This window comes from Triturus cristatus, chromosome 12 (assembly GCF_964204655.1).
Source record: "Triturus cristatus chromosome 12, aTriCri1.1, whole genome shotgun sequence".
In the NCBI taxonomy this organism is placed as follows: Eukaryota; Metazoa; Chordata; class Amphibia; order Caudata; family Salamandridae; genus Triturus; species Triturus cristatus.
Window position 1 is genome coordinate 209,816,858 of NC_140595.1, and position 18,634 is coordinate 209,835,491.

An 18,634-nucleotide genomic window follows, 5' to 3' on the forward strand; every position below is an offset into this window, starting at 1 on the left:
AAGGGTCAGTGAAATACAAACACTCACCATTCAAGAACCTTTTCTGCAAATGCACCATAACAAGGTTGTTCTCCGTACTAATCCAAAATTCCTCCCTAAAGTCATTTCTCCTTTTTCACCTAAACCAATCTGTGGAGCTACCTGTATTCTTCTCGCAACCACAAACTGTTGCAGAAAGAGCTCTCCACACATTAGATGTCAAACGAGCCTTACTCTACTACATCGAGAGAACACAACCCTTTCGTAAGACCAAACAACTGTTCGTTTCCTTCTCACCACCACATAAAGGCAACCCCATCTCCAAATCTGGGATAGGTAGGTGGATTGTCAAATGCATTCAGATTTGCTACCACAAAGCAAAACGGACGCTATCTGTTTCCCCTAAAGCCCACTCTACACGTAAGATAGGGGCTTCCATGGCATTCTTAGGGAACATCCCCTTAGATGATATCTGCAAAGCAGCTACATGGTCAACACCGCACGCTTTCACTAAACACTATTGTGTAGATGTGCAGGCTAAGCAACAAGCTAGTGTGGGTCAGGCTGTGCTTAAAACATTGTTTCAAACCACTGCAACAGATACTGGTGGTCGCCGCTAGGGATGGGTACTGCTATACAATCTATGCACAGTGTGTAATCTGCAGCTCATATGCCTCGAACGGCAAATGCTACTTACCAGTATGCATCTGTTCTTGGCATGTAGAGCTGCAGATCTACACACGCCCACCCGCCTCCCCGGCTACCTTTATCTGTTCCAGTATATCTTATTTAGATACAACATACATGGGCATCTTCACTGTTTATTACTACGCTCCATAATTTCCCTGCTGGCGAAAAACAATCTGAGGATGGAGTCGAAGCCCATGCGCAATACGATCCAAAGGAGGAGTCACATACCTCGTGACTTCCAAAGACTTTCCAAGAGAAAAACAACTGAAACATCCGGGCCCAACACCAGATGGCGATCTATGCACAGTGTGTAGATCTGCAGCTCTACATGCCAAGAACAGATGCATACTGGTAAGTAGCATTTGCCTTCCTGGACTAAATGATAGTCATTTGCCCAGTGTAAGACTGACTTTAAACTTTCAGAAAATGGTAGACTGATATTTTCATTTAAGACACTGGAGAATGCAGCCAATAATAAGAGAGCTAGGGATGGGAGAACTCGCATCATTCGAAAAATTGTTTCCTGATAATGAAATGACCAAGTAACTTATATCAGTCATCCATTTACATTGAAAGCTTTCCTGGAGGCCCTTTTAAGTGGCCCTATATGCAGAAATTAGAGAGAGCACTGGAGACTCAAATAACACATGAGAAATGCACCAAGCTTTGGAGGAACATACCTAAGCTTATTCTTGGTGGGATATGTCGGAAAGGGTGTAATATGGAGGGACCTGCTCTAAATGTGTATTGCTCATGCGGATTAATACTTAACAAAGGTTTTTTTCATTGGGACACTAATTTGTAATTTGTTTGTTTAATGTCAATTTGTATTGTAAATTTATGTCCACTTCTTGTGTAAATATTCTAGTAATATAAACGAAGAACATTCTTCACAAAAAAGACCTAACGTGTATGGCTTTGCCTTTTCTTCTGACATCTTTCATAATCCCCTTTTCTTTTTTTCATCATTATTTTAAATTACATACTATATTGTTAAGTATTAATCCGCATGAGCTATTGTTTCCTTACAGCACATAATACCCAGGCTCCTTGTGGGTAGGGTTTCCTTGTTTCCCAATCAACTAAATGTGTATTGAGCCTGCCCAGTGCCAACAGTGTTCTTGAAATAAATATTAGGATGTATAAAGAAGGCTACTGCCCTCCCAGTTCCACTAGGGCTGAAACTGTTTTACAGGAGTCTCTTGCATCTGGCATTGATGCCGAATTCCAGTGACTACATTTCCTACTAACATTACACTCAAACAAGTGAGATTTTTTGGACTATTTCACTTATCCTCAAACTGTAGGGATTACCTGAAAGTGCTAGTTTTATCATAAAAAAAAAAAATTAAAAAAAAAAAAAATATATATATATATGTATATGTATATATATATATATATATATGTTAAATAGTTAAACGTGCCTGATGTGCTCTGCTAAAAAATAGAAACTACATAGAGGACATGTGGTGTACACTCAAAAATACATGCTGTTACTGAAGTTCTGGTGCCAAGTGTTGGCGCTAATTAAGCACTGTCTGTAATAACATCACCTATGTTACAGACAGCAAAACATAAAATCGCAGTGAATTGGAAAAACTCAAGAGCCTCTAATGTTTTGGCCTGGACACACAGGTTGGGGCAATTAATGGCAATGGAAATGTTATCATATGGTTTGCGGGGCAAATATTAGAAACTTGAAGCTCCGTGTAAGACAGTGATGAAATATTTTGGGAGATGAAACATTTAACTTGAAATGTCTCAGAAAATTGAGGATGTGGAGTATAAATTAGACCCTAGAGGGGCTGTTTTAGAGGGGAGCTCAGGACTAACAGGAGGGGAGAATTATATCTACTTTGGTAGAGGAGAAAAAAGTCTGAATTTGGTGGTCTGGCTCTAGTTGCATGAGACAAACTGATATAGTGGTTATTGGATATTGCTCAATAGACGTAGAGGCATTCTTTGCTATTGAGATCTTTCTCTGCGTCAGGAGCCTGGTATTCTTTGAGGGGTTGCCCGTTTTACCTTTCCATTTAATCCCTTTAAATAGTCTTTACATGATGCCCAGTGTCTGACCTTACAAGAATATGATTAATTACTCTGGTGCATGTGGAGCCCATGGCGTGAGGAATCTCCTCCTATCCCAGCTTCAGAAAATGACTTAGAATTTGCAGCAGCTACAATGTCCATGCCCCCTGCCATAGAGTAGTTTCTAACAGATGTGCCAGTTTGTCCTTTGCCTAATTCCGCTTGGCCTCCCTTTTCCATAGGCAAGATGAAGGAAGTGACCCGATTAGGGCTACCCGGGTCACTCACGACCACCTCTCAGCCTTCAATACAAATGAAGAGTCGGTCAGACAGTAGAGAATACAAACCAAGTATATGTTTATTCAGGTACCCTCGAGTGGATCCCCATCTGCCCAGTCATTTATGGGTGCTGCAGAGAGGACTGACATCAGAAAACATGGTGATACATTATGTACAATTCAGAACCCCAGAAGACACGCCCAGACTCAATTTCCAGATGGAGGCAGCTACACAATGGAGGTACAGAAGGATAAGTTTCGATCCTGAGAGCGGGCACTCACTATCTTCATGCCAAAATCGTTCTGCTCGCGCCCACCGCTGGACTAGTGGGAGTAGGCATCTATCTAGTGGTTAAGGTATGCGCTAGTAAGAACAGTGTATTCATTAGTACAGCAGGGCCTAATCTCTGAGAATAGGAAAATTACCAAAGCTGCTTCTTGCAGAGCCACAGACATCCGTTTCGCCCATGGGTCAAAATGGCGGCTAAACATAAAATGGTGCCGCAGAAGCTGACTTATGCAGAACAATATGTAACAACACAGCGAGGAAATTTTTTATATTCTAACAGACCATCCTTTTAGCATTTGCTAACAATTTTACACGGTGGGTGGAAAATACATAACATTCATATAATCAAAAGGACGTCAATACTCGGAACAATCCATATACTCGTGATCAGGAATAGAAGCAGCAAGGGATGATGTTTAAGCAAAGATGCCTTCGTCAATTTGCATCATGTCCTCAATGCTCTTCTGCAACATGATCGCAGCATTAGTATCATGAACTGATATTTTCTGGTTAGGGGTGAGGACATTTACACAATAGGTGCAGCAAGCCTGGAGACAGTGTATACAAAGGCAACATGTACAAATAATACTAGCAACTACAACCAAAAAGATGAGAATTTTCCAACCCCATGTTGTTAGCATATTCCGAAACCACCCAGATAGGCTCAGGTACCTGTCTCTTGGTGTATGCCAGCCGAAAACCTATACAATTTCTGTATAGCTGCGTACACATTGGGGGGCGGTCAGGTATGTAAACGCAACTGCGACTGCCAATGATGCGACAAGCCCCACCCCTATCAGCAAGGATGACGTCTAACAACATCCTGTTCTTAAGGTGACTAATCTCATAGCCTGGAGCTCAGCAGTGACATTTGTCATTATCCCAGCAGTTGTATTGATAACCCCCTCCACTACTTTTGTTAGTTGACGAATTTGAAAACTATTATCCGTGGGGCCCCAAAAGGGTAGGAGACCCTTTATGGCATCCTCAAACTGTTGTGCGGTGGGATCTGTCTGATCTATATCCTCTTTGTCAACAACCCTTCTGACTCTGGGGTAAGTATGTACTCCTACGCTGTAGCTAATGAGCTTTAGGATAATTGGGTGGGGCAAGGTGCACAGGGGGAAAGAGGAAAGAAAGGTAGCATCTGCCTGACCATCCCCTCGGAAGCCAGACATGAGCTTGGGATCCGCAGACAAAATAGACTGGGGGCAATATTAAAGGCAGACTATTAATGGTGCTCAGTCTGTAGGTGAAATTGAATTTACTTTCTCACACCTTTACCTCCCCGGTCCCTTGGACTCAGAAACTACCTAATGTGTTGACCACGGACACTGGCATCGTTTTGTCATTAGTAATATTGCGAGCTTGGAAAGATTGAAAATACTCTGAGATGTTGAACCTTTGGAAATCAGCCATTACCATTCGAAGCCATGTTTCGTTTCTCACTTCTTCATATGTGCTCATACAGGAATTTGGGGACAATGTACCGAAGGTCTCTTGTCCTGCCAACCCTACAGGAATAAACCTGTGATGAAAATGTATTTACTCTACCACAGTGCGAGAATCAGCAGGTGTCATAACCAGAGTAGAGAGTTGGGAATGTTAGTGCACCAATACAAACAATTCAAACCAACCTTCACAGCTTCCTACATATGAAAATGGTAGGGATAACAGATTGTCGCTCTTGAGGGGAGCTATCCACAAACCCAACAGTTGGTTATTATGAACTTGATGCCACATTTGTATACATACATTGTCTGTGTAAGATGATCTATGCGCTGCTTTGTGTGGAGCCAAAGTGACAAAAACATGCTCAGGAGGAGTGGGCGTCGTACCAACCAAAGAGTGTACAGGATACTTTTCCTCTAGAAACCCGGATAGTCCAAGTATTATCATTAGCGAGATCACAACAATCGATATGAAAACCATTTGACTCTTTCTTGACCAATCCCGCGCTAAATGCGGTGCTGCAAACGACTGTTCCTCCTCCTCAATAGGTCGACCAAACGGATGCATTATGAAGCAAGAAAAAGGAATGCAATAAAACTAATAGCAAAGGCAAGTGTTTCCAGTGTCTGTCAGAGCCTCGCTGGTACTGGCTCCTATTGTTCATCAATGTTGGCGCTCTTAAGCACCGGCGGTGGAGCTTGCTCAGTCCTAAGCTCACGATGAATCCCACGTCGCGCAGGATAATGTTCACCCCTCCTAGGGAGCACGGTCGATTTATCCTGTCCAATTTCAGAACAGTGCACCAATCTCACGATACCCTAAACTAACACCGTTGGTACTATAGCAAAGTACACCCAAAATTGCACAGCCCATCCCTAACTAATCTGACTTCTCCTTTGGTGCATTATGCCTCAGCCGAGGCCGCAAATTGTACCTGGTGACTCCAGGCACAGAGGGGTCAATGACGTGCGGCTCCTTTATGGCTCGAATCTCCAGAGGGACTGTTGCATTTAGCACGTCATCATTCTCTGCATCCGTTTGGGTCCACGTTAATTTTCCTTCGCTGAAGGGGATGAATTCCGGCACTTTATCACACTCAGTATCCCTAACTCCATCAGCGACCCACTGATCATAGGGTAAAAATGGGGGCACCCGTTTTCAGTGGGTACCATGAATCCAGTTCTTTTGGCCAGTTACCTTCACGGCGGTGCGGGTGGCCAGAAGGATCTGCTCAGGTCCCTTCCAGCAGGGCTCCAAGCTCATCTAACACTGAAAATTACGTAGCAAAACCCAATCGCCAGGCTGAATGTTGTGTTCGGGCCCCTTGGGTATGTCTGGGAGAGTGTCCCGGACCTGTTGGTGAATAGAACGCAAGTTTCAGTTAACTGATAAAAGTAGTCTATCAACAATGGATACTCAATGTCTGAGAACCAACGAGGACACAGGATGCCCCAGACATTTGCAGGGACCTGAACACGACCTCGTTCAGTGACAATCATGTCCTAGAATGTGCTGCTGTTCTTGTCGACAAAAGAGCTAATGGTAAAGCATCTGGCCACTGTAACCCTGTTATCTCCTGAATCTTTGCCAATTTCAGTTAGAGAGCACCGTTGTCTCAACCAAACCTGCTGACCAGGGGTGATTTGCAGCATGGAATTTCTGTTTTATGTGCAGAACGTCACAAATTAACTGTATAACTTTGGCATTAAATTATCACTCCAGATCAAATGGTGCAAGCTAAAACGAGGAAAGAACTCCTTTAGGAGTACCTTTGCAGTCGTCATGGCTGTATTGTCTTTGGTCGGGTAAGCTTCAACCCGTTTACTGAAAGCGCAAACAGCCACCAACACCTACTTCAAAATGTTGACCCTGTCCAATTCAATGTAGTCTAATTGAAGGGCCTCAAAAGGGAAAGTGGGTGGGGCAAAATTACCAGGTGGTGTGGGGGTACCCTTCTCAGGATTGTGCATCATGCACACCATAGAGTACTTCACTAAATGTGCAGCTGTCTTCGAAATGTTATTATTTTGCCATACGAGATCCAACAACTTGCAAATACCCTTAGCACTGATATGGGCTGGGCCATGAGCCATCGTAACTACAGGAAGAAGATGCATCTGGCAACATCCATCTTTGCTTCCCTGACTTGTCAATCCAACATCCCTCATCATTTGGTTGTGCTGTACTTTCTTGCCACAATGTTAATTCCTCCACTGTGGCCTCACTCTGGATCTCCTTCACATTCTCAAGTGTATCTTCAAACATTGTGACCTCGGGCACCCACCTAGGGGGACCTGCTGCGAACATTCTTTTCATCTTGGGTCGGGCTGTTTCCTTAGCTGTCTGATCTGCAAAGGCTTTCCCTTTACCTACATCATCAGTAACTTTCCTATGGGCGAGACACTTCACTATTGCCAATTTCTTAGGGCGTGTCAAAGCAGACAGAAGCCTATATATAAAATTACCATGTTGAATCTTTCTCCCATGGGAAGTAAGGAACCCTCTCTCTGTCCAGAGTCTTCTGAAATTATGGGCGACTCCAAAGGCGTACTGGCTGTCAGTATAAATATTTACAACTAGTCTCTCACTCAATTCGCAGGCCCGTATTAGGGCAATGAGCTCTGCCGCTTGGGCTGACTGATGGGGAACTTGTGATGTCTCAACTATTGTACGCAGCGTAGTGATTGCATATGCGGCAGTTGTAGTGCCATCTGGTAATTTAAAGCAAGAGCCATCAACATATAGTTGCCCTTGAGGGTCAGATAAGGGAACATCAGTCAGGTCTACCCGTCCTTTCATCTCTTCTTCCGTCTGGAAGATACAATTATTTGTGTTAATCTCCTCAGTCTCAGAAGGGAGGGATAGTAACATGGCTGGGTTCAGAGTGGCACATCGTTTGATCGTAATGTGCTAGGCAAACAGCGTTAGCTCATAACCTGTCAGACATGCACTGATGAGGTGCTGCATCTTTGTCTTGTTCAAAAGTATATCTACAACATGGGGTACCATGACTGTGAGGTCAGAATCTAGTACGAGTCCAGCTGATTGTCTTATCGAGACAGCCACAGCTGCGACCGCTCTTAGACAGCTCGTGCACCAGGGTCAAGCACAGCAGAGAAATAAGCACACAGCCGTTGCTTATCTCCAAATTTTTGTGTTAAAACAAAGAGCACAACCAGCAGTCTCATGGACATATAATACAAAGGGCTTGCTACAGTTAGGCGTGCTAAGCACTGGAGCCGCACAAAGCGCAGTTTTTAGTTGCTCAAAAGACTGCTGACATTCAGGCGTCCAAGGCAGGGGCTCATGCACATCTTTAGCAGTCTAAGCGAGCAAAGGTTTGGTTAATAGGGAATAATTTGGAATCCATTGGCGACAGTAGGAAGTAATGCCAATAAAAGCGTGCACATCTTTTTTAAGTTTGAGGAATGGGCATTTTAGCAATGGTACTGATGAGCTCAGGGGTCAATCTCCTACCCTTCTTCGACAGTAGGTGACCTAAGTAGGTGACCGCCTGTCGACAATACTGAAATTTAGAAAGGGATACATTATGACCATGTTGAGCAAAATGTAACAGCAATTTAACTGTACTGTCTTTGCAACCTTGTTCTGTATCCGAGGCGATCAGCAAGTCATCAACATACTGAAGCAATACATTACCTGTAGGGAGCGACAAGGAATCCAGCTGACCTTTCAGTGTCTAACTATAGATACTTGGACTCTCTTTATAGCCTTAAAGGGTGCAACAGAATCTAAAACTTCAACCAACTAGGGTGAACCCAAACAGATGCCTGCTGTCAGGATGAATGGAAATCCTGAAGAACGCGTTTTTTAAGTCAATGAAAATGAAGTATGTAGCAGAAGAAGGAACCATTGTCAAAAGAATCGTAACGTCAGGGACCACCGGAACCTGAGGAATTACCAATTTATTAACTTCCCGAAAGTCAATCACAAAGTGATAAACATCTACATGATCATCAGAGGAACCCGAGAGTGTCCTTTTGAGGATGGCAAGAATGGGTCTATTACAAACATTAGCAGTCGTCTCCTCATGCACTCCTTTCTCAATCAGATCCTGTACAATGTGCAATAGAGCTCGCTCACCTGCCTGCGGTATTTTATGTTGAGGGATGCGAGGTAAAATAGTATTGTCTTTAACTCTGATCGAAACTGGCGGTATCTGTAACAATCCCACATCTGTGTCACCTGTCGCACAAAGAGTTGGCAGTACGTCTTTAAACTCTGCAGGAAGAGGCTCGTCTTTAGACAAGCACTGCATAGCACGCACTACATCCGGACCCATTGTCATGCAAACACTCGCCGGAGGACAGTAAATTGTAGCATGCAATTTTTTCAACAAGTCCAAACCCATCAAATTTTCTCCACAATTAGATGTCAACAAGAATGCGAATCCACAGTGAAAGGACCAATAGTCAACGCACTGGGTTTTGAAATGGGGCTAAAAAAACTTACTAAACATTGTTATGGCCAGACAGAGCAGCCCCAGGGACCAAGGAACGAGAAATAGAACTGTTCGTCGCACCGGTATCCACCAAAAACTCCTTAGCCGAACAATGCAAATCCGCACAAACATACGGACCGCTTTGATCTACAGGTATCGGAACTGGTCCCTCACTCTGTCCCTGGCTGTCCTAGCTGTAAGACATTCCTGTCACCTCATCTGTGTCATAATCATCATGATAATACTGTCCTCCCCGAGGGTCATCAAAATAATTTTGATCAGTATGACCCTGCGGGGCCACAACATTCTGAGCCCTGTCCTGGCCACCAGCTTCACAACACCGTCCATGAGAACCTCGTTCGCTCGGGACCGCCACCATCTGCAAAAGCACCGGACACTCGCTATGCCAATGTCCCTCCTCTTTACAATATAAGCACTGATTCGGCTCTACAGGTGTAATATTCCTGCTAGTACGTGGAAGCTGCCGGGCCAAACCACCACGTCCTCAACCATTTCCTCTAGACCCTGCTACAACAACACCTTTGTCTTCAAATCCTTGTGCTTCTTCTCCGTCTTTTCCTTATCCTCATTTTCGCTGTGCTCGTAATACTGTGCCAGATTCAAGATAACAGAAGGGGAAGAGGTGGACCAGGTGCTCTCAGAAGCCTGTAACCGAGTCGCAATCTCGGGAAGCAGATTCTAAACAAATCTACTAACAATCGGACAATACCTTTGATCGACAAATCCTGTCCACTATAGTTTAGAAACACACCTTCAAACTGAGTGAAAAAATCAGACACACACATCTTTCTTTTGACGGCAAGCTGATAACTTGTCCCAGTCAATTTTTCTCAGAGGGATAAGAGAATGCATATACGTGATAATGCGGCCTGGCAAAGCAAATATCTCTGCTTTAGGCTACTCGCCAGGCTTCCTTTCCTTATCCCATATTTTAATTGATCCCAAGTACCAGCCAATTCCACAACATGATCCTGTGTGTACTTGTCTCCAAATATCAACCGGAACTAGTAAACCCAAAAATATCTCACTATCTGCAAGCGTCATTACTGTTGAAGAGGCAGCCTCAGTCAATTCTTTATAATAAGCTGTCGGATTTTTCCTAGGGTCAGGTAACTGAGTCTTAAGGGACAAAACCTCACTCCTTTTCCATGGAGTATAAACCAATTGTTCTTGGAAACGGGCTGCTATTCTTGGTCTAGTGACAGCATTATGTTGGTGTCTTAGCTCTGGTATTTCAGGATGATACATAGGGTGAACCTCCCGCATCGGAAACTGAGATACCTGGGTGGGACTCTTCCCAAGCAGTATACCCCGATAGGCAACCAACGTTGCAACGTTATCAAAGACGTGAGCAGGCTCCATATCAGTAACCTATACATGATTCCTAATATCGTTTATAATCTGCAGTGCTGCATCATTGTAACTCTGCTCCCAAAGACCGATCAAAGTAGCCGACATATGCTAGAGGGCATGCTGTTGTACAAAGGGTTCATAATCCTTCATCACACTCTACACGTCTTCCACACTATGAATGCGGTTTCAGGCCCATTGCGCAGCCTGATTAGCCACTACCTTTTTCTCCTTATCTCCCAAATCAGATCGGACTAATGTCCGCCCCATACATTCTTTAAACTTCGTTCACTCTCTATCCTCAGGGCCGCGTTCCGGTGTCCCACTACTCAGTAATGTCTGGAAATGGAGGAACACAGTGGGGGTAGCAACAGAGGGAGCAGGCACTAATTTAGCTGTCGGCTGCGTTGTGTGGGTAAGAGCTGGCGAGAGAGACGCCGAAGCAATAGGTGTTGCAGGAGTACTAACAGTCATAGTGGTCACAGACGGCGAGGACAAAAAAAGGACAGGAGGTGCAGTGGCCAAGTCAGTTTGATCAATAGTAACAGAAGCAGAAACAGCAGAGACAGAAGAACCGGGTAGCTGGGCCTGTGAAGGAAGAGCAGGATATATCCTCTGCGGGGCAAATGGGGTTGAGGGTCTAGTATCTAGCAATTCTTCCACAAAAGTATCATTTTCTTCTTGGTCTACATAAGACTTATCAATATTCAATCGAAACCACCTATCTTCACGTTCAAATCCTATATCTTGTTTCTCTCTATTATGTGCTACAGCTTTCTGAGTCAATGTTTGCATTCTCTCCTTCTGGGCCTCTTTCTCTGCTTTCATTCGCCTCTGTTTAGCCTCCTTTTGCCACGTCCGAAGAGAATCAATCATAGATTCTTTTTGCAAACAACTTCTCCTGTAAAAACCCACTTTTTTGTTCATCATAAGTACCCGTCAACGGCCACTGCAACTCGGCGTTCTCCCTCGTATATATTTATGCCATAGCATACTAAACATAATAAGGCCAAGGCCATGCTTCACATACATATCAAAGTTCAGAGTGCCTTCTGGAGGCACTGGCTGTCTTTCTTCCAATTGAGCATCTGCAAAGCGACAACAAGAAACCAAAAACCTGATAATCTTAGGCATTTTCAAAAGTGAGCCAAATTTGTCATGCTGCCTGGTGAAGTGTTCACAAACACCTCGTACCATAATCGGTCCTCAGACCGTACCAAATTCAAACCAAAATGGTACCGTATCCACAAAGAACCAAAACTAACTCACCTGGTGCACACAGGTCAAACAAATGTATTCTCCACTACCGACTCTTCGGACCAATCTGTCAGATATAAGGGTTTCGCCGTTCAGGACCCTAGTCGGGATGACCGCCGGGCGAGGCACCGACCGTCCAGACAGACAGGGCAGCTGCGAGTTCAGGAACTCTCTCGTGCAGGGATCCCTGGTCTGCCTGTATGACCCGACGATGGCCCCAACCTCCCCACCCGTCCGCGGGAGGAGAAGGGTCACCCGATGGGGGTCCCTGTTCGGGTGCCAACTGAAGGAAGTGACCAGATTAGGGCCACCTGGGTCACTCGTGACCACCTCTCAGCCTTCCACACAAATAAAGAGTCGGTCAGACAGAATACAAACCAAGTATATGTTTATTCAGGTACACTCAAGTGGAGCCCCGTCTGCCCATTCGCTTAGAGGTGCTCCAGAGAGGACTGACATCAGAAAACATGGTGAAACATAATGTACGATTCAGAACCCCCGAAGAGACGCCCAGACTGGAAATTTCCAGATGGAGGCAGATACACAAAGGAGGCACAGAAGGATACGTTTTGATCCTGAGACAGGGCACTCACTATCTTCATGTCAAGGTTGGAGCAGGCCTCCATCTAGTGGGAAAGCTATGCGCTAATGAGAACAGTGTTTTAATTAGTACAGCAGGACCCATAGGAAAATTACCAAAGCTGCTTCTCACAGAGACATCAGTTTTGCCCATGGGTCAAAATGGCGGCTAAACATAAAATGGTGCCACAAATGCTAACTTATGCAGAACAATATGTAACACAGCGAGGACATTTTTTATATTCTAACAAAAAGGTTGGAGCAAAAACATAAGTTACATGGAGGTGAGAGCCTACAAGTTCCTCCAAAAGAAAAGCAGAGAAAAGGGAAATGCTCTTGATGCCTCTGAGTGCATCATAAGTGTCATGAAATGCATTGGAAGATCTGTTCTAGATAACTCGATGATAGGTGAAGACAAACTTCCTAAAGATTACATAATTGCTCCTCCTTCTACTAATTCTACTAAAGAAGTATCTTCCCCAACCCTCTCAGGATGACAATGATGATACTGTCACAAATATATGTGCTGTAAGAATATTAGCCAAACCACCAATTCAAATTTGTTCATGATATATGATATGATTTGCCTTTGACGAAGGGACAAATGTGGCGACGAACCTCAAAATGTACTGTCCCTCTATAGAATGAAACACTCATAATTTTTGAGATATTAATTCCCAAGCCTTTACCTCATCTTTTCCAGCACAGCATAACTTGATGAACCGGTCTTTCTCTGATTTCTCTTTTTCGTCTGCATGCAGATGATAAAATCCAGTTAGTGAAGAACAAGGCTGACACAGTTAAGTCAGTGGGTGTTTCAGAAAGAAAAGTTTTGGAAAATCCTTTTCACTCGCTATGGGATAGGTGAGTAGAATATCCATATTCCTTTGTGGAAAAGGCAACCAAACATGCAAACAACCGGGAGCAGCAACAACAAATTACTTTTGATTTTAAATCAAAAAGCTCCCAGGAAATGTGATTATAAGCAACCTCCCATGGCAATGACAGTCTTGTTCTGCCACTTTTTCCCACATACCCCGGGCGCTTGAAACACTTCCAATCATTTATTTTTGTGGCAGACAATTACCTTATTTATAAAAGCAACCCACAACAGGATTGGTGTACAGTAGGACAGTCAAAGGGTACATAGAAGAGTAAGGAGAGTGGCTTTTTACATATTCCATCTTTGATGAGTGATTAGGAATGCTATTAAATGCAAGAAAATCACATTCACCTACAGAGTTTACATTTGAAATGGACTAAAGCATGGAAAACACATGATGGAGAGGAAGGCAGTTTTACTCCCTTTTTTTTTTGGCTTTTTTCCATATTAACATATTTTTCCTGTTGGATTGGCTGGCACTGTGTGATTTATTTTTTTAGGGATCCTTTGAACTCGGGAAGTGAGAGGCTAGCCCAAATTGCCATTGCAAGTTCTAGTACATGCTAGTGCACAAAGGGCAGTCCTTGCAAAAGAGGTTATTGGGATTTGTTCAGAAACATCAATCGAATTATGAGCCTGAAATGCTATCTTATCTTGGATCAGAAATTTGCCAACAAATCGGTCAGAAGAGAAAAATTCAGTATACTAGACCTTCCTCGGATTTTCCTGCATCAGCTTGGGCTCCACAGTTCCACTCTACACGTCCTGCCATGTCTATGTCCAAAAAAGACAGAAGATTCCTGTGATTCTGAATTCAGGTCTAACAGTATGTTGTTGTTCCTTGGCATCACCAAGTGCATCACACAGGATGCAGCTGCCCTTCAGCATAAATACATCTTTGCATGTCTGTACATAGATGGATGGTTGCACACATCCTGCCTCGCATAAAAATTGTCGTTGGATCTTAAGGTAACTCCTTTAGATTTTGGCCTTCCTATCATTGCGGCCAAGCCTATTATGCAACTTGTTCTAGTCAGTGATGCAATAGGTAGGGGCAAACTTGTCATAAATTGCCACTTTTTTCTTTTTAATTTGGTGGAAAACCTGCAGCCTTTCTAGAAAAAGTGTCAACTTTTGAAGTCGACTCCATTTCCAAAAGTCAAACGCTCTCCTCTTGGGTGGACGAGCCCAGTGCCAGCTCTATGAAAAAGCAGGTGTGTCTGAAATATCAGAAATTGCAGATATCCGGAGACTGGGAAGGAAGAATTCACTTCACTGGAAACTGCATTCATTCCCTGCTAAGGTGATAGGAGAACAACAAACTTTTTCAGGGAATTGTGTTTCAATTCAAATCATTGTGACTGATGCATCAATAAAAGAATGTGGAGTCTAGATGGGTAGTCTCTAGGTTCAGGAAAGTTTTCCGCTTTGTAACCCGGAGTATAACAACAACCTCCCTGAAATAGGTGTGCCTCACTTAGCTATGAAATCCCTCCTTTCAATCGTATGTTATCTAACCTTCTTGAGACTTCCAAAACTATGACGGTGCGTTACCTCAGCACCAGTTGGGGACCAGATTGAGGGTCTTGCAAGAAAAGTGCAATCTGTCCGATACAATCTCTGTAATAGGGATCCTTTCTCATGCCTACAGAAACAAAATGCAGTGAGCGAGTCACCGACCTAATAGAAGACCATGAATGGATACCAAAAAGAACTCTGGATCCGTCATCTTTGAAACATGTGGAGCACCATATGTTGCTTTCTACTTTCACTATGCAAAAACACTGTGTTGACACTTTGCCTCTATGTTTCGTGTACCGGATCCCTGGGGAATGCTCTTTTGAGTGTTTGAGAGACTGTTTTAGGATACTCACCTGTTCCTTCGAATGTTGGGACTCTCACCAAGATGTCAGGCAGGATCCTCCACACCAGTTAACAATTTCAGGGCTTGCCTGCCTGTGAATTGCGTAACATCAGTAAGGCCCCCTAAATCTGCCAGATGTCTGTGTGAATATTCTATGACAGTTAAAATGCCTATGCACTACATCTTCATCATTTATCCAAATCCATATTTGGTCTTCTTGGTATCCATTACTTCATCAAAAAGGGTTGGAGAGTTTCAAGCTCTTTGCACTGAAGAGTCTTACATGACTTTTTATTGCAGAACATATTCTAAACATCTAATTCTTTTCTTGAAAACATAATTACTGATTTTTATCTCAGTCCGACTCTTTGCCTCCATCTTTTTCTCTGCACCCTAGTTTCAGAACAAAGAGTTCTTCATGTCTTACATGTTAAGAGACTTTTAAGTTACTGCTTATCCAAACAACTATTAACCAGTAACAGGGATGTTAGCCTAATTATAGCTTCCACAAAGCAGGCCATGGCTAGGTGGATGCTGACTTGTATCAAAACATGCTATCTAGGTCCTAGATTTGAACTATACCTGTCCGATCTAGGACCCCTTCTGTTGTGAGAGGTAAAGCAGTACGCAAACAAATGATGGATGGAATGCTGAATTAATCATACATTCACCCCCAGTCAAGCGATCTGGGTTAAATCCATCTTTCTCTTGCTCACCATGCCACCCCAGTCTAGACCAAGCCATATGCAAATCAGTCTTGACCCTGTGCCTCATGGGAACAGTTTAGACCGAACTGCCAAGCCAGGTTCTCCCTGGACCGGAAACAAGCATCCTGGGACCGGTTTGAATCCAGTGGCAGAGTGAGCAAGGGACCAGATCTCTGTACTGGTGGGAATGTATGGCATTGTTCTGCATTCTGTCCATCAATTGTTCTTTTTGCATTTTTCACCCAGAGTGGGACGGGTATGCCCAGACGTGGGTCGCTTGCTCTCCATGCCACTGGAGTCAAGCTATCCTGGCTAATGAGGGCTGAAAGCCCGAAACCGGCTCTAGGATGCTTGTTTCCAGTCCAGGGAGGATCTGGCCTGGCAGTTCGGGCTGGACTGTTACCAGTGGGCACAGGGTCAAGACTGATTTGCATATGGCTGGGTCCAAACTGGAATGGCATGGTGAGCAAAACAACTATGGATTTAAGCCCAGATCTCTGTACTGGGGTGAATGTATGACATTGTTCTGCATTCTGTCCATCAATTGTTCTTTTTGCATTTCTCCCCCCGAGTGGGACGGGTATGCCTAGACGTGGGTCCCGTGCTCTCCATGCCACTGGAGTCAAGCTATCCTGGCTGATAAGGGCTGAAAGCCCGAAACCGGTCCTAGGATGTTTGTTTCCAGTCCAGGGAGGACCTGGCCTGGCAGTTCGGGCTGGACTGTTCCCATTGGGTGCAGGTTCAAGAATGATCTGCATATGGCTGGGTCCAAACTGGAATGGCATGGTGAGCAGAAAAATGATGGATTTAAGCCCAGATCTCAGTACTGGGGTGAATGTATGATATTGTTCTGCATTCTGTCCATCAATTGATCTTTTTGCGTGAGGGGTAAAGCAGTCACAACTGCTCCTGTAATAGACCTTTCTACAGCCACTTAGATGGCAGTTCCTCCCTTAGCTAACTGCTACTGTGTTGGTTTTGACTCCACAACAGGTACCAGGATGCAAACCATGTTATTTGCCTAGTTAGACATCTACGTAATAGTATGCATGGTTGAGAAGATTGTATTGCTGGTTTGTGATCCAGCTGTTGGGGTCCTTAGGGCCTTAGCTGTTGGTTGGCAGACCTATACTTGCACCTTAACTTTTAACATCTTCTGTTCCTCCCAGTGTCCATCAGTAAGACAACTAGAATGGTAATCATCTGCAGCAAGAAAACATCAATCCTGTTAAAATGCCGGAGACTGTACCAAACAAATACATTTTCTCTCTTGACTGGCCAAAAGGCGTACTAGAAAACCAAGCCCAGCCGTGTTAATTGCTGTGTTTGAGGTGTCACTGATCTTAAAGAAACACAGATCAGTCGTTTGTGTCTAGGAGTAATGATGCACAAGTCAGATTCTCAAATAATGATACATTCTGTCTCTGCATCCATTCCACAGATTACTCTGAAGGTCTGAGTTATTACTTGACTTCTCTTCCAATGCTTAGTTCCCTATCCTTTCCGTGCAGCAACAGTTGTAGTATCTCCTCAACCTAACCTGAGCCTTTTTATTTTAGCAGCAATGTTTTTTTTTTTTAATGGTGGGTGTCTGATTAAATGCAGCAGTGTACTTGTTTCCTTGAGATGCAAAACAAGTTTAGTTGAGATGCAGTTGTGTGCTCTTGTTTTTAAAACAAATTATTGTGGGAGTGTCAACAATTCATTCCATAAGATACATGAAAAAATTACATAAATAAGTCAATTTTACAATTTAAAAAAAAGGGAAAGAGATGAGAAAAAAAGTGCTCATGTTTCATGGTAAAATAGTCATAAGATCTTACTTATTTCAGGGCCCTACAGGATGTGCAGATCCGCTTTCAGCCTCACCAGAGTTTGGATTCAGGCCCCGTGATAGCACCACAGGACTCGCAAGAAGACTTCAGTAAGTTCATTCCTGGTGGAATTGTAGAGAACTGCATTAAATGGGTGACTGATGGGAAAAGAGCTGGCCTTTTTATCTTAAGTGATTTTGTTCCCTGGGTGTGCCAGTAAACTCTCCAGCTTACCATGCAAAATTAGCATTGACTTGAGAGCTTTATTGAGTATCTTTATGTGAATTCTGCTCCTCTCCTCTTACTGCTAGCAATTGCATTCTTAAAGGACTATTGTGTATGAAGGACAATGCATTTTAAATCCGCTAATCCAGAAGCAGAGGGGCTTTGCATATCAGTGGTTTTGTTGCTGCATGATGGTTTCTGAGAATATTGTTTTTTTTTCCTGGTCATGAGGGGCTCCTCGTGTCGGTTATATTTGAATCTTTTACTAATATCCCTTGTTTTTTTTAGCTGTTGTGGATACAGATATCGCATCTTCCTCCTCTTTTCCATTCAGAAGCCTTTACCATTTTGCAATGAAAGTAATGTGTGCTCCTGAAGAGCAGGTCATGCATTCAAATCAGTAAACTGTTTAGCTGCCAGAATATTGAGCTAACTGCTCAGGGGACTATCCATCACTATGGTGCCACGTGTTAAATCGGTTTCCTGGAAAATAGATTCCATTGTGCTACGGACATGCTAGCTGGGGAGGTGCAAAACAGATAGAATATTTGTATTTATAGGAGGAGCTGCAGGTAAGGGTAAGAGGTGTGGGCACTATGGAAGAGTATACAAGCTTGTAATTTGTGGTTTAGTAGGGAATGCTTTTGTTTTTAGTTTGCTGGCGAGAGCACTCTGTGACCTGCAAGCATGGACTGTTATGGTTGTGGAAGCACATGTTTTGCGGTATGAATCCTTTTCAGGATTCACATGCTGTAA

At 43.6% G+C, this 18,634-nt stretch overlaps 1 protein-coding gene across 1 annotated transcript in view; it reads left to right on the forward strand.

The window, feature by feature from the left end:
• EDC4 (enhancer of mRNA decapping 4) overlaps nt 1-18,634 on the forward strand; it is a 777,931-nt gene that overhangs the window by 249,414 nt on the left and 509,883 nt on the right. Inside the window, exon 14 of the mRNA XM_085639493.1 lies at nt 17,672-17,763. Within this exon, the coding sequence (XP_085495619.1) occupies nt 17,672-17,763 (92 nt within the window). The remainder of the gene's footprint in view (nt 1-17,671; nt 17,764-18,634) is intronic.